The sequence below is a fragment of the Prunus persica genome, chromosome G3 (genome assembly GCF_000346465.2).
Source record: "Prunus persica cultivar Lovell chromosome G3, Prunus_persica_NCBIv2, whole genome shotgun sequence".
Taxonomy (NCBI): Eukaryota; Viridiplantae; Streptophyta; class Magnoliopsida; order Rosales; family Rosaceae; genus Prunus; species Prunus persica.
The window spans coordinates 23,471,790-23,486,477 of NC_034011.1; the positions used below are offsets into that span (position 1 = coordinate 23,471,790).

At 37.0% G+C, this 14,688-nt stretch overlaps 3 protein-coding genes across 3 annotated transcripts; 1 reads left to right on the plus strand and 2 right to left on the minus strand.

The window, feature by feature from the left end:
* LOC18781634 lies at positions 933-7,469 on the minus strand. Its single transcript, XM_007217087.2, has 9 exons — positions 7,113-7,469; positions 5,945-6,522; positions 5,657-5,738; positions 5,432-5,507; positions 4,637-4,717; positions 4,107-4,243; positions 2,801-3,053; positions 2,093-2,156; positions 933-1,772 (listed from the first exon to the last, which is right to left on the minus strand). Exons 2-9 carry the CDS (start codon positions 6,471-6,473, stop codon positions 1,168-1,170), a joined length of 1,827 nt encoding a protein of 608 aa, XP_007217149.1. The 5' UTR covers positions 6,474-6,522; positions 7,113-7,469; the 3' UTR covers positions 933-1,167.
* LOC18783789 (protein GAMETE EXPRESSED 3) lies at positions 9,228-12,908 on the minus strand. Its single transcript, XM_020559138.1, has 10 exons — positions 12,809-12,908; positions 12,520-12,707; positions 12,063-12,392; positions 11,619-11,865; positions 11,237-11,521; positions 11,064-11,150; positions 10,735-10,767; positions 10,602-10,661; positions 10,368-10,510; positions 9,228-10,162 (listed from the first exon to the last, which is right to left on the minus strand). The coding sequence occupies exons 1-10, from the start codon at positions 12,897-12,899 to the stop codon at positions 9,566-9,568; spliced, it is 2,061 nt and encodes a 686-aa protein (XP_020414727.1). The 5' UTR covers positions 12,900-12,908; the 3' UTR covers positions 9,228-9,565.
* LOC18784469 lies at positions 13,186-14,536 on the plus strand. The gene is made up of 2 exons (XM_020559198.1): positions 13,186-13,292; positions 13,781-14,536. Exon 2 carries the CDS (start codon positions 13,805-13,807, stop codon positions 14,135-14,137), a length of 333 nt encoding a protein of 110 aa, XP_020414787.1. The 5' UTR covers positions 13,186-13,292; positions 13,781-13,804; the 3' UTR covers positions 14,138-14,536.

The window sequence follows — 14,688 nt, forward strand, 5'->3', positions numbered from 1 at the left end:
GGGCTGGATGGAAATGGACCTATTTTTATCTCATAGGCTGAAATAATATCTTAGCATTGATATTCTTCCCAAAATAATATTGTTTCGTCAACGGGGTTTGGCTCAGTGAAGAAAAATATTGGCTTGCAAACTAGTAATTTCATGTTCAAACTTCCATGACACTTGGTAGTGTGTGTGAGAAACTCCCCTTATAATTTAGACTATCGCTTCCATTCAAAAACAAATAAATTATTGTTTCAAAAGTATCTTAAGGCACATGTATGTATAAATTAGTGGACACCTAAATTTACATTTACTTCTCTTAATAACAATGGCAAACAATGGAAACATATATTTTGAAATTATAATAATTTAACTACCTACCTCAATATGACTCCACGATAATATTTTAATAAGATATGCTTTAAAGTGTAATTGTTATTTACACCCACAACATAGAAAATTTCAAAATTTTGTATACTAAATGATTTGAGAATATCTTATTCATTTATTTGTAAACCAATTCTAGACATAATATATTTCAGCAAACAATAGTCATATTATTTAATGACTAAAATTCATAAACAAAGCAATGAAATTCAACTATTTTTCTTCTCTTTGCCCAGCAATTCACCTTACAAGACGACCTATTCTCAACAATTATAAACCCGAACCCACCACCATCTACTGGAGTTCACAACAACTATAGTATAGACCTACGATTTTTAGTTTTTTTGAAAATTGTTGGTATCAATTCTCACCTTTATAGCAAGGGACAGCTCAAGTAGTTAAAAACATTTAACCCTGCATCCGAGATCTTACGTTTGATTCCTCTTTCTCCTTGTATGAAATTAAAAAAATCAAATCAAATCAAAATTAGAATGGCATTTCTACCACTTAAGCAGGAAAATTCTAGTTAACAAATAAACAAAAGATTTCTTCAAGAAACGAAAGGCATGAAATCAACCCAACATCTCATAAATTTTTCGACGACTCCAAAGCAACAGAAACAAGGAAAGAATGGAAGCAGTACATACAATTAGAGTAGCATACAACAATCGCCAATTAAAGAGCCATCTAAACTCATCAAGCTCTATCTAGTTATTTGTACAAATCCCTCCTTGGGGAAATTAAATCGTCTCTACATCCATCACAACTAGCATCTTTACTAGTTACATGTCATTTTCATTACCTCCTACGGTGATGGCGATGCCTGTCTAGCCTATCCCTAGTTGAACTATCAAGGTCGTAGTCACTCCTGCTTTCATCATTCCAATTTTCGAAATTGGCTGAGTCATAATCCTTTGGCGAATGACGAGGATTTGAGTATGGAAAAGAACCTTCATTGGACAAAGGGATTCTTCTACCCCTGTCGGATTGGGACCTTCCAAAGGTAGGGCTTCTTGGTAAGTTGTAACCATAATCATAACTACCATATCTTGGAGGGTAACTAGATGGGCCAGAACCTGGTTCAACGCCAGGAGGCCCGTCATCTCTATAATCCCTGGACCACCTTTGCTCACGGTGATGCCCTCTGCTGACGGGTTCTGAATAATGGTTCGATCTGCTGTATGAGCGGTTCCTAGAGTGATCAGAAAACGAAGGTCCAGGTGCCCAAAGTCTCTCATCAGCATCTTCTGGGATTGGTCCATTTAATCCTGGAAATTCAACTGTCATTTTCCTCTGTGGTTCAGGATAATCGGTTTCAATAATTTCCCCATCCTCCTGTTCTCCCTTAATTTCCTCATCAGCATATATTATAATCCCTGATGGCTGATCCTCGTCATCTGGATCTAAAAATGTTAAGATAAAGTGTCAAGGCTAGAAAAAAGAATTTAAATGGAAAACAACAAGGGCACAAGTACAATAAACTAAGACTATGACTAGCAAGTAGCTTGTTGGAACTAAAACCCTAAGTTTGATAATTTCCAGAAAACAGGATAGTCAAGGGTCAGGAGATTAGCACAACACTCTCCATAAACTTAGCAATGAATCCCAAACATTTGAACTGGGTCTCTCCAGGAAATGCACACCCAGACTGCTTGTGGACTATGATAAGTATTCCTAACTGGTTGTTTTAAGTGACTACATTCAGTAAAATATATTCAAATACCTAGATATCCCGGTGGGTAACCAATTTCTCGCATTCTGTTAAGCCAAGGAGGCGGATCAAGCTCCTGCACAAACCCCAATAGATAAATTAGTAAATAGATGCATATATAACTGAAAAAAAATTTAAATAGAACTTTCTTTTTGACAAAACAAAAACTTCTAGAAAGGAAACCAAACTCTATCGGACCAAAAGAAAAAAAAGAAGAACCAAACTCTAACATTAACCTTGGTAGATTCATCAAATTCATCTTCACATGTTAACTTGATATAATAAATAAAAAAGCCATAGCATGTTTGGTTGCTCAGAAGGTTGTAATCTCAACCAAAGAAATGAGCGTGACAGTAGTTATACAGCTTCAGCAATGTGAAACTTAATATATTTGCGAAGCAATTTGAACTCAACTAAACTTACTGCATTTAATAGAAATGTAAAAGTATAACCCTTATCGACAAATCTTGCATACCAATTAGACTACTTTTATCCACAGCCACATATTCTCTTGTAAGCCGTTAGCTTCTTAAAAGTGCAACACAGAGTACGGTATATCCAAATTCAAGTCATGCGAACACATCAAACATTACCTTTTAAACTAATAAAATCAGGCATAGGAGCTTAATATTCAATTATCAATATTTTCCTCGCAATTATAAGAAGCACCACTAGAAATTAACAAGTCTTCTATACTAAACACAATGAGTTATCATTTACCCCAATACCCAAAAGCTTCCTTGTCTCAGCATCGAGAGCACCAGGCCTTAAACCATCATATTTTCCAGCTGGAGAATTCTGATAATATCGTGTTGAATTGCGAGAATTAGCATTCTGATTTCGTTTGAACTTGAGCTGTTTGCGGGCATTATTGACAGCAACATGGTTACGAGGCTTAGGGCAATCCTTCAAGGAATGATTGTAAGAACCGCAATTGAAACAACGGCTTGCATCATCTATAATCTCCAAGCCTCTACAACATTAAATAAGAATGAAAAAGATCTGTAAGGCATTCTAACAAACACAAATTTTTCTTAAAAATAGAAGTGCTGCTCAAGACAGCCATAAAATGGAATCAAATATTTCACCAACAAGATTACCATATGAAGCAGCCTATATGTCATGCCATGACGAGATTAAGGATTTAATGAAGGCCTCTACTTAGACACCTGATTCAAGAAGCCAGCCCTTTACTCTTGCTATTCATTATCATGTTTTTTTTTTTTTTTTGGTCTGGTTGTTACTCCCATCCAAAAGATCAAGGACATAAATATGTCTATGAGAAGATTAAATCAAAACGTGGTAAATAAGGAACCCAACACAAAACTTTCAACAGCTAAATAAAGTAATACTGCAATCATACAAGAAAAAACCAATAGCACAATGCTAATGTATTATTAGAGCTGAATGAAACTTAGCAAGAGCACAAATATATTTGTAATAAACAAAACCAAGTTTGCTATTTGCAATAAGTGCACTTGAAAGAAGAGATCATGTTTAGCTTTCGTGAGAGGAAAAGATTGAAGAGATCGTATAATCAATCCATCACCATCTTATGGTAAAAATAAGAACTTTTAAGTTCCCGAAATTCAAGGAATATTACATGCATCAAATATTTGTTGGGGAGTTGAAAGGTTCTCATGATAATTGAGAGACCTATAATGCTAGTCTAAGAGGGAGGCATCTTCAGTTATGCATATTTGTAAGTACTTAAAGGCAAGAGAAGAGATGAAAGAATTTATAGAATTCTTTTCAGCAGCATATGCTGCAGTGTAGGATTGTGTCAATCGAGTCCTAGGGTGATGACTAGAATCCTTCTAGTGCGATGGTAGTAATCATTCTGCCTTGTCCTGAACCATAGATCCTTGATATATATCAGAGCATATTTTATGTAGACATGCCAATACAATGTCTCATCAGGCAGGCAGTTTATTATCAGTCAGCTTTACTGACATTGTTGCATTCCTATTTTACTTTTTTCTAAATTCCTATTGAACTTGAGATCACATAATGGAAAAGTGTTTACCCCTCCAAATTACTTGAGCCACCAGCCAAAGTCAAGCCTAAGGCATAACCACGATCATATAGAGGCACATAATTGCTATCCAAAGGAGTGGATTCCTTGCTCTCTGCCTTCCTTGTTTGGTTGTCCATCCAAAAAGACTGCACATGAAAGAACACTTCAGAAGAACTAATGGCATAGTACTAAGAAATAAAATATCACAAACAACATTCCTTTTTTCCTGTTTTTGTGACAAACAGAAAAATTAACAAACTGAAGAAATCATTAAACATATCTTGGGTACCATTATTTTATCATCGTTGTAGTACAGGTGTACAAAAAAATGTGGGATTTCGGGCATGTCCTATCTCCAGAAGGGAGGTGAGGAAAGTTAAACCAGGAGATGCTGCCACAAGTAGTGGTTGCATAAGTTTAGCAACCAAGTAGGGTAAACAACCCCTTGCCTCCAAGCTTTTGGTAAGTAATTGGAAAAACGCCACAAATCAAGCACACAGGATGTATATAAAGCATAGATACAATAACGGGACCCTCACCACTGCAGACGTCTTCTCTGTGCCAACATGGAGAGCTGGAAAGAATGTGTCTTCGCCTGATTCCACCACTTCAATAGGATCCTGAATGATTACAAAATTCAAGTAGCATTCATACACCCAATACAGCCAAAAGATAGACAAAATATATTACATAAAAACACAGCATTATAATTGAGTCAACAAATCAAAACAGGTAACAGCCAATTGAAGACCTCCCACTCTCCAAGATACTCTTGTTTTCATTCCATATGACCAGAAATATAACCAAAGAAATCATTCTCCAAAGCTTAGTCCACTTCACAAACCACCTCTCAGAGTTGATGTTAAAAAGTACTTCCAAAGCACAAACCCACCCCATGTTTTGACTGACGTCTTCAGAGGCAAAGAAAATGGAACTTAAGTGCTTTGTTTACAACTTAATACATTGGATAATCTATCCCATTGAAAATGATGTCACAAAATAAAATACTCAAGATGTTGAGCCAGCTAAAATCCGGACATTTATATTCATTCTCATTTGAGGATTTTTTGTTTTCCTTTTCTTTTTATAGTTTGTATTAGTTTCTTGCCTACATATGATTTATCAATACATCTTACTATTATGAGCATAAGAATTGGTTTTGTTTTTCTGTTGAAGGAAACTATATGAACATAAGATATTGTCAAGTCTAATAATTTGAAACAAGGATGACTTTTGATCCTTAGAACTTTTTAATACAATTCAAACTGAATATACCCAGGTCATAAAGATCCTTTATAGGAAAACCCGTCCTTAGTATAAATGAGGAGTCTTACTTGAGATGAAGGAACATATTGAGCATGCCACTCTGACCACTGCTGTAATAGTTCTTCAAGCTTATGTTTACTAGCTCTGTAATATTAAACAAATAGGCTGAAAAGTTGACAAATGGAGAACTAACCACATTACAAATATCTACATAAACATATATGTACTTTGTAGTATTTGTTGGCTTATGATTATATCAAAACATTATGCAACAACGATTACTCCAGCCCAACCTTGTTAACGATTTATATGTTACACGCACTGAAGGTTGCCGCTCATCAACTGTTATTCGGGCTCTCTTAACACCTGATATAGCTGGCAATGTTGAATTACGGAGAACAGAAATTCAAAGATCATGTCACAACCGAAGACAACCAAATTTTCAGCATCCTAAAAATTAACATGCATCATATGTTTAAGAGGTAAACCTATTTGCATGTATTTTCCAGTTTCTCAGTTGGAAAGAGCTGGAATATGTGCAAGATGAAAACAATAAGATGACAAACGTGGAAGAAGGATACTAGTGCCACCCGTTTTATGGGTTCCAAAGGGACTTGCATCTTGGACTGGAAGGCAACCATTCTTGTGCACCTTTGAGCAGAAGACATTTGACTCCTGTGCAACTGTAACAGTTTCAGACTGTGCAACACTTAGCAAAGATGATTCGTCAAATAAATCATTGTTATGATTTGCTTGCTGTAGGCAATGAGCGTCTCCATCCTTGTTACCCTTTATTTTGATTTCTTCATCTGCAGAATCAGACCTGTTCAGAGCAGGGAGGTTGCTTATGTCCTCAATTTCCATATCTGAACCACTACCAACCAATTCATTTTCAAGGTTTTCTTCTGGTACGCAATGGCTAACTTCACGTTGAGCATCACTGTCATTCCCCAGATTCTCACTTTTCGGTTTATCTTCTCTATCCTCCGAATTAGTGGGTTGAGAATTAACCTCTTTAGAGTCACAATTAGAATTGTTAGGTTCATCATTCACATTCCTGCAAAGAGAATCTCCAGAAGGAGGGAGACCGATAAAATCCTCAGATTCCATCTTCAATGAAGAAGCAACTTCTTTTGTAACAGACTACACGGAAACTAATCTGCATTACATGAACAATCATCAGGACACGAGAAAACCAAGTATGATATAAAACTCAAATACTACTACTAAAGTACATTAAAGCGCACAAACACATGTATACCGGTATATATTTATATGTAGACAAAAATGCCTTAAATTCGGTATTCAGGTACAGATATACTAGACTATGAGATAAAAATAAAGCTTGAAGAGTCAGGAACACCATCATTAAACCACCAATATTAAAATTAATTAGACCAAGACTTAATATACCACAATCTGGTAGTAGAATCAATTATCCAGAGACACCACTACCTCAACTCAAATATTCAACCTTGAAACAGACATCACAATCAATTATGACAAATCTTTACAACAACAATAAAAGAAAATACCATTTTAAACAAAAGGAAAGAGGAAGGTAAGCATATGATTGTCAATGAATTCAAGCTCTGTTTAGTTGCCGGGAAAACAAACACGCAATAAAACTAAAGCCTCAAAGCTAATTTGCTTTCTTACCTAAAATTCCAAGGTTTCTCGGCAGCCAAACGGAAAAGAGAAAATATATAGAAAGGGACCCGAAATTAGGGATTTTAAGAGTGCAATTACCTTGAGTTGAGTGGAATTAGAGTTTTGTTAGAATGCAGAGCAGCTTGAATCGAACTCCAGGAGATACCTCGGATTCCGAGTGGGCGAGAGAGAGAGAGAGAGAGAGAGAGAGAGAGAGAGAGAGAGAATAATTGAATGCGCTGCGGCGTACGGTACAACTCGGGCTCGCCGCCGCAGCTATTTGTTTTGTTATTTCTAGTGTAGAGAAATCATGACCTTTTTTTCTTTATTTTTTTTGTTCTTTTCTTTACCTTCTTTAAGATAAGAGATTAAAGGGTTGCTTTCTCACTAAACCAATCTCAAAGCGACACACAAAATAGTTTGCCCTTAATAAATAAAATTTGCTATCCAGCCAAATGAATTTTTTTGATAAAAAATTGTTATCCGATCTTAAGGAAAATTTCAAGGCCCCGTGTCACAATTATTTTATAGATATCAACAATTCTTATTAGATATTTTGACATGCTATGTTATCCATATGATTCATATTAGTAAAATTCTTCTGTGATATGTACAATTTTGTTTGGATGTGTTATATAGATCCAATTTGACAGTATATAATATAAGTTTGGATATATGAATCTAAATTTGGTTCAACAGAAGATGATCTCTTCGAGATCGAGATTGGACAATTCTTCCGAACTAGGTCATCGTGACCAACCAAGTCGTTTTCCAGAACCTGCAAAATAGAAGAGCTAACGATCCTTTATAGGAACTTTTTAATATTCTGTTTGAGGGCTAGGTTCATCCTTGGAACTTTTTAATACAAACTGAATATACCCAGGTCATAAAGATCCTTTATAGAAAAACCGATCCCTAGTATAAATGAGGAGTCTTACTTGAGATGAACGAACATGTTGAGCATGCCACTCTGACCACTGCTGTAATAGTTCTTCAAGCTTATGTTTACTAGCTCTGTAATATTAAACAAATAAGCAGAGAAGTTGACAAATGGAGAACTAACCACATTACCAGTATCTATATAAACATATAGGTACTTTGTAGTTTTTGTTGGCTTAAGATTATATCAAAACATTAATATGCAACAACGATTACTCCAGCCCAACCTTGTTAACGATTTATATGTTACACAGCACTGAACGTTGCGGCTCATCAACTGTTATTCGGGCTCTCTAACCCCTGATATAGCTGGCAACGTTGAATTATGGAGAACAGAAATTCAAAGATCATGTCACAACTGAAGACAACCAAATTTTTACCTGTAATATGCCAACTTTGTATGACCAGAATTGTATGGTTTGTCTACAATGCCTAGATTATAACAGCTAAACTTTTTCTCCAGGCTCTGCCTTTGCTTTCTCAAGCACTAGAGAATGAAGACTTTGAAGGGTTGGCAGATCCGAGTCTGGAAAATAATTATGGAGAATGAAATGTTTCAAATGATTGAGCTGGCTTCAGCTTGTGTGCGTCATTCAGCTGTGAAAAGGCCACGGATGAGACAGGTATTTACAAATGTACACAAAAATGTAGGATTTCGGGCATGTCCTATCTCCAAAAGGGAGGTGAGGAAAGATCATGTCACAACAACTGAAGACAACCAAATTTTTACCTGTATCATATGCTAACTTTGTATGACCAAAATTGTATGGTTGTCTACAATGCCTAGATTATAACAGCTAAACTTTTCCACCAGGCTCTGCCTTTGCTTTCTCAAGCACTTGAGAATGAAGACTTTCAAGGGTTGGCAGATCCAAGGCTGGAAAAGAATTATGTTGAGAATGAAATGTTTCGAATGATTGAGGCGGCTTCAGCTTGTGTGCGTCATGCAGCTGCGAAAAGGCCATGGATGAGACAGGTATTTACAAAATATGGTATGACCCCTTCCAACATTTTGTTTGTACTGCTGAGAACTAATACACTTTCTCCACTTGCTAGGTGGTAAGGGCTTTTGACTTCTTAGATGAATTATCAGATCTCAGTAACGGAATGAAACCTGGACAAAGTGAAATTTTTGATTCCGCACAACAATCTGCACAAATTAGAATGTTTCAGAGAATGGCATTTGGTAGTCAAGACAACAGTACAAGTTTTTTTAATCACACTCGGAGTAGCTGGAAAAGTAGAGACTCTAGAGAGCACGGGGACACAACTGGGAGTAGCTGGACAAAACATGGTTTCGTTGTCAGGATGCACATTTCTGTATTCTTTTGTAATCTAGATTCATTGATACAGTATTGTATGTATCTGTGTTTGTTGTTTTCACATATAATATGCGAACTTGTCTGACAAAGACCAAAAAAACTTACCATTTACATAAAAATTGGGGCTACCAATATAAAATAAGAGGCTTGTAATTTGCACTAGAGGCTTGCAATGTGAAAGACAAAAGCCACACTGTGCCTCTTGCACTAGAAAAAGATAAACAACCACTGCAGCCTTGTAATTTGCAAGTCATCCGTGTATGTGGTACGTGTAATTATGTGATCTATTTTCTAGTTAGTTGAAGATAAAGCCCTTCTTCTTTTTAATGATAAGCTCCTGCTACCAATCATTATCTTTGGCTCTGAATCCACTTCATCCTCATAATGCAACTTCTTGCCTGTCCATTCTTTTTCCCCAAGCAATGGATTCACAAATTCTCTTGAGCTTGAAGCTGGCTCTGATGGGCTTTTCTTGTATTCTCTTGTAAAGAACCCACCATCACTTGAGCTCTCTTCTTCCAATGGTGCCTTCCCTTTGTCTTCACAAGAAGTCCAGCCAGCCTCTCCTCCTCCACTGCTGCTTTCTTTCGAAGTTGATGTGTCACTTAATGTGTGGAAGACAGCAACACTCTCTTTCTTTCCACCTTGAAGATAATAGCTTCTGGTTTTTCCATCATATAATGGAAGAAGAGTTTTTGACCTTGAGCTGCCTCCATCTCTGCCCAAGCTATAGGTTGTTGATAGCTTTCTCTCTATGCCTTCCCTTTTTTGTAGCAGATTGCCCAATTTCTCAAGCACCTCTTCATTGGCCATTGCTTCAACTGCAGCTTTTTGCTCAAGTTCTGTAATGGTTCTGTCAAATGCCTTCTTTTTGAGTCGAAGAGAACGCTGGAATTAAGGATAAAAAGAGCCGCAAGCATATTTGAGAAAGTGAGGGGAACATGGCTTTACAAGAATTATAGTGGAAGAACTGTAACTGATAAATGTTAATCTAGTCTAAGTTTAAGCATCTTTGATCTGCCTCACCTCTATCCCTTTCTTTAATGGAAAACTTACACTTTAAGGAAGCATATGATAAGGATTTAAAGCTTACTCTCTTTTCAAGAAAATTTCCAAGGTTTTCACCTTCAAGCTTCTTTTTACTCCAAAATATACAACAGAATCGCACAAGTCCAGCTAGTACTACCATGATTGCAGATTCAAAAAGCAGGAACCAGAGTATTGCCCTTTCATTACCTGATGGGAACAAAAACAAGAAAGCACTGGCAACTGAAAACTTTCAAGTGAAGATTTACAATTATGGCATTTGCATAGTGTTGCTACTTACCAGTGTAGATGCTGACAAGCTTCGGCCTTACTTGGGAGCAGCTAGACATCAGCTTCTGACCTGAGTTTAAGTAGAGAATTATATTCAATGTGAGATAAATGAGTGCCAAGTCAATTGTGGAGTTAGTTCTTACGTGTAGAACGGCATGCCAGTGGGTTTCCAGTCTCTGCATTCATTCAACGAAGACATATCAATATGTGAGTCCAATTGCTGCTAGCTCCACAGAAGATATACGTAATAATATCATCTAAATACATTATAGGGGGGTTGTCAACTTCAAGGGAGTTTTGGATTGGTGTGCACATCTAATATGTCTCTATGGTAAAAGAATGATAAGACACTCTACTTTCTCATGTTTCTCAATTAGACTACAGTGGCAATCAATATTTCTACACACCGAAATATTGTATGACTGATGAGCTATTGTTGAGAAGTACATGTGCTTTACAATTAGAATCTCACTTGAAGCTGCCACAAATGCAAGAAGAATCCTCTCGTCCAGTATAAAATGGCGAAGATCACTCTGAGACATAAAAGATGAGAATTGGCCTAGTACAACCAACCAAAGAATTAGGGTGTGCTAAGCAATAAAAATGGTGTGAAAAAGGAAGAAAAGACCCCATAAATTGAGTTACCAGGATAGCTTTCAGACCAGTAGATGGACCCAGTTGCTGGAACATACAAGGTAAGAAGAACACTTTTGGGTTTCATAGCAGACACATAAGTATATTCGCCTACTGTGCGGCTGATCTTCCCCTCCATCTCTGTCTGAGAAATATAAATTGCAAAGCCAGTGCAGTCAAGGGTAGGACTGACTTGGATCACAGAATCTGTTACAGCTGTTCTTGAGAATTTCTTGAGAACCCCAGTTGGTGAAAATGAGTATAGGAACCCATCTAATGAACCAATAGATATCCAACCTATTATAGCAGATGAAGTGGCAGAGAAAGCTAATCAATTCACCATGAGTTATAAACAGAATTTGGGCAAAAGTTCATAAAGAAACATGGAGTTTACCATTAGAATCGACAACTGGTGCGTAATCTGCGGTACTTAATGGCCCAATACTTCCTTCCCACAAAACATTTCCTGAAGAAACATCTAGTGCCAACAAAAGAGCTTTAACTGGAACAGTAACATACAATCTACCATTGTTTCCAGGAGTTATAGTGAAAACTTTGTCATAAGAACTTAAATCCTGGATCCACTTGAAGTGTGGACGGCGGATTGATAACGAGTACAATTCCCCTCCAGTATTTGAGATCTGCACGATGTTATGACACTATAAATTGTTGATTTGACAAAAAAATTCCAAATGAAATTACTTTCCTGAATTATATAAACATTCTTCAAACTTGTGTATAGTACACTGAGGGAGAAACTGATCACATTGTAATATGCCCCTAAATTGTAATTCTGAAAGAAAAATGGGGAAAGAAAGCAAGGATGAGCAGACCTTACATAAATACTAGCCTCACATTCATCAATCACAGGGACTGAATTAAAAAAACAATCCGCAATGTTCTTCCTACAACCTTGACGATAGCCAAATAGATCAATCACAGGTCCAGCACTCCAGAGCAACTGTCCACGTGTAATGTATGCAAAGAGTCCCCGATTTTTAATATTTACGAACACAGAAGAACTCATTGTGCTAACTGCGAGCCCAACAATCCCACCTTGCCCTTCTTTAGTTGGTTCTGCACTAAGTAAAACTTCTGCAGCTGGTTCAGAAGTTCCATTGTTTAACAAGTTGATCTTAATCACCCTGTTATCTGCAACCAGATACATCTGCCAAGATTTGCATAAATTTACAACTTTTCTTTGTAGCATATTGGAAAAAAGAAACCAAGAAAAAGAAAAACTTGGACCAGATATCAGATCATATTAGACATGACATATTAAGAAAAGCACATACCTTTCTTCTACCACCATGAACAGGAGGCATATCAGAATTGCATGTATAATTCAAATGCATGGTCCAGGCAATGGACCCATTACTTTCAAATGCAAGAAAATCTTTCTCAGAGCAAGTATAAACCTTCCCATCATGTCCAATCAGAGGCCTCGAAAGTCTACGAGAATTTCTTCTTGTTGGCTCTTTAGCTGCAACAGAGAAAACAATGAAAACCACAATCACTTTCAAAGGCCTAGCCTTTAGAGCAACATATTCCTCTAACACAAACAGATTTACAGAATTTCATTACCTGGGTAGTTCTGGAATTGCGTAGACTGAGAATGGGTAGAAGCCAAAGAAACCATTAGGAACAAGAAGACAAGAGATTGAAGCACTGCCATTGCAGCAAAGAGCAGTGTGTTTGTGTGGCAATGTGAGAGAAAAAGAGAGTTTTATTGGGCTCTGCTGGTTTGGAGATAGTTCGTCATTTGAAAAGTAACGGTTATTTAACCGCTCTGGACGTGGCGAAACCAAACCCAGTAACCGGAGGGCTGCCTGGTTCATGTAGACTTGAAAAGGGCGACCCGTCATACGACGATCCGGGTCATGCCGTTTTGCAGGCTACAGGCCCACTTTTGACATGCTAGCTGGGCCAATATTTTTTGTCGTTTGATCCAAGCATATTGTTTAGCTTGGGTTTGGGGATCTTAAACCCTTCTTTTACTTCGGTCAGGTCAGGCTTCCTCTTCTTCTTCTTTGCCATCTCTGAAGATTCTCAGCGTTTCCCACCATAGGTAAGCTACCATTTCTAACTTTTGATTTCAATTTTTTAATGTCTACTTCCATTTTCATTGAATTTTCTTATCTGTGTATGTCTAGAAATTTGATTTTCCGATTGCCAAAGCTAATTGGTGAGTTGTTCAATCCGGTTGACTGTGTGTTGTCCTGCAATCTGATAATATCTTGAAATGTTTCGATTTGCAGTACGGGAATTGTCGTTTATTCGTGTGACCTAAATGGCGAAAGCCATAGTTATATTTTGATTGCTTACCATGATCTGATTGTGTGATGTTTAATGCTAAAGCGTTCAATTTGGTAACTTTGTGTGTATCAATGTATCTTGTATTTTGGTTTTGGACTTAGGGTTTTTAGTTGCTATTAAGAAATTTGAATGTGATTTAACGTAGTCAGATCATTCTTCTGATTGTGTAACTTTGTATTATGATTTAATATATATTTAAATCTCTCTGCAACTTTTGTTCTACTTTCCTTCATATTGCAGTGGTTTCAATAGCTAAATTGAGGGATGGCAACTGAGGAACAAGGAGAAGAAAAGCAGCAAACCACAAGTACTCAAGCTGCTGCTGGTTTGGGAGGAGCCGTGGTAGAAAAGTATCGACAAATCAAAGAGCACGCAGAGACCTACCCTTATGTGTGGGGTTCCTATATTGTTGTATATGGTGGTCTTGCCCTCTGGACTGCTTACAGATGGAGAAAGCTCCGCAAGACTGAGGATCGAGTACGGGCTCTTCAGGACAGATTACGCAAGCATTATGCCGCCGAAGAGGCTTCTGCAATCCCTCCCACCACAGTTAGAAAGGTTCCAGTTCCACCACCTGCTGATAAAATCTCCAAATAGTTAGGTCATTGATCAATGCCGTTCGTCTTTCGTTTACCCTAGAAAAATATTCTTCTGAGTTTGAACACAAGATTGCTTGAGACTTCATACTGTGGCTGAGAAATGGAGAGTCCAAATTCATTGGTAGTTTAGGGTAAAATGTTAGAAATTGATACTCTTATTTAACACATTTGTGTAGAACAGGTTCTTATATGCAAATTTTGTAAGACTTCACCATTATTTTATAAATAATGATGGTGACTTTCTATTTTGCCCTAAGTCAATAGGTGGTTGTATTACTGTCAAAAAGAAATTGCGGAAAACAATGTAAAATGAGCTTTGAGGATGCAGTGAAAATGGATGGTGGTTTGATTGATGCCTAGTTATCTTACTCTACTAGAGTCTAGAATATTTGTTTAAGTGAAGCTCACGCTTCTTGAATTTGTTGTTCTTTCTTATTAAAGTAACTTCACTTTCAATTTGACTCGTTTGCCTGTGTTTCTTTCTTATTTTCACGTCATGCCCTTTGGAAAGAAAAAAAAAACTGTTTAATATGAAAAAAAGAAAGAAAA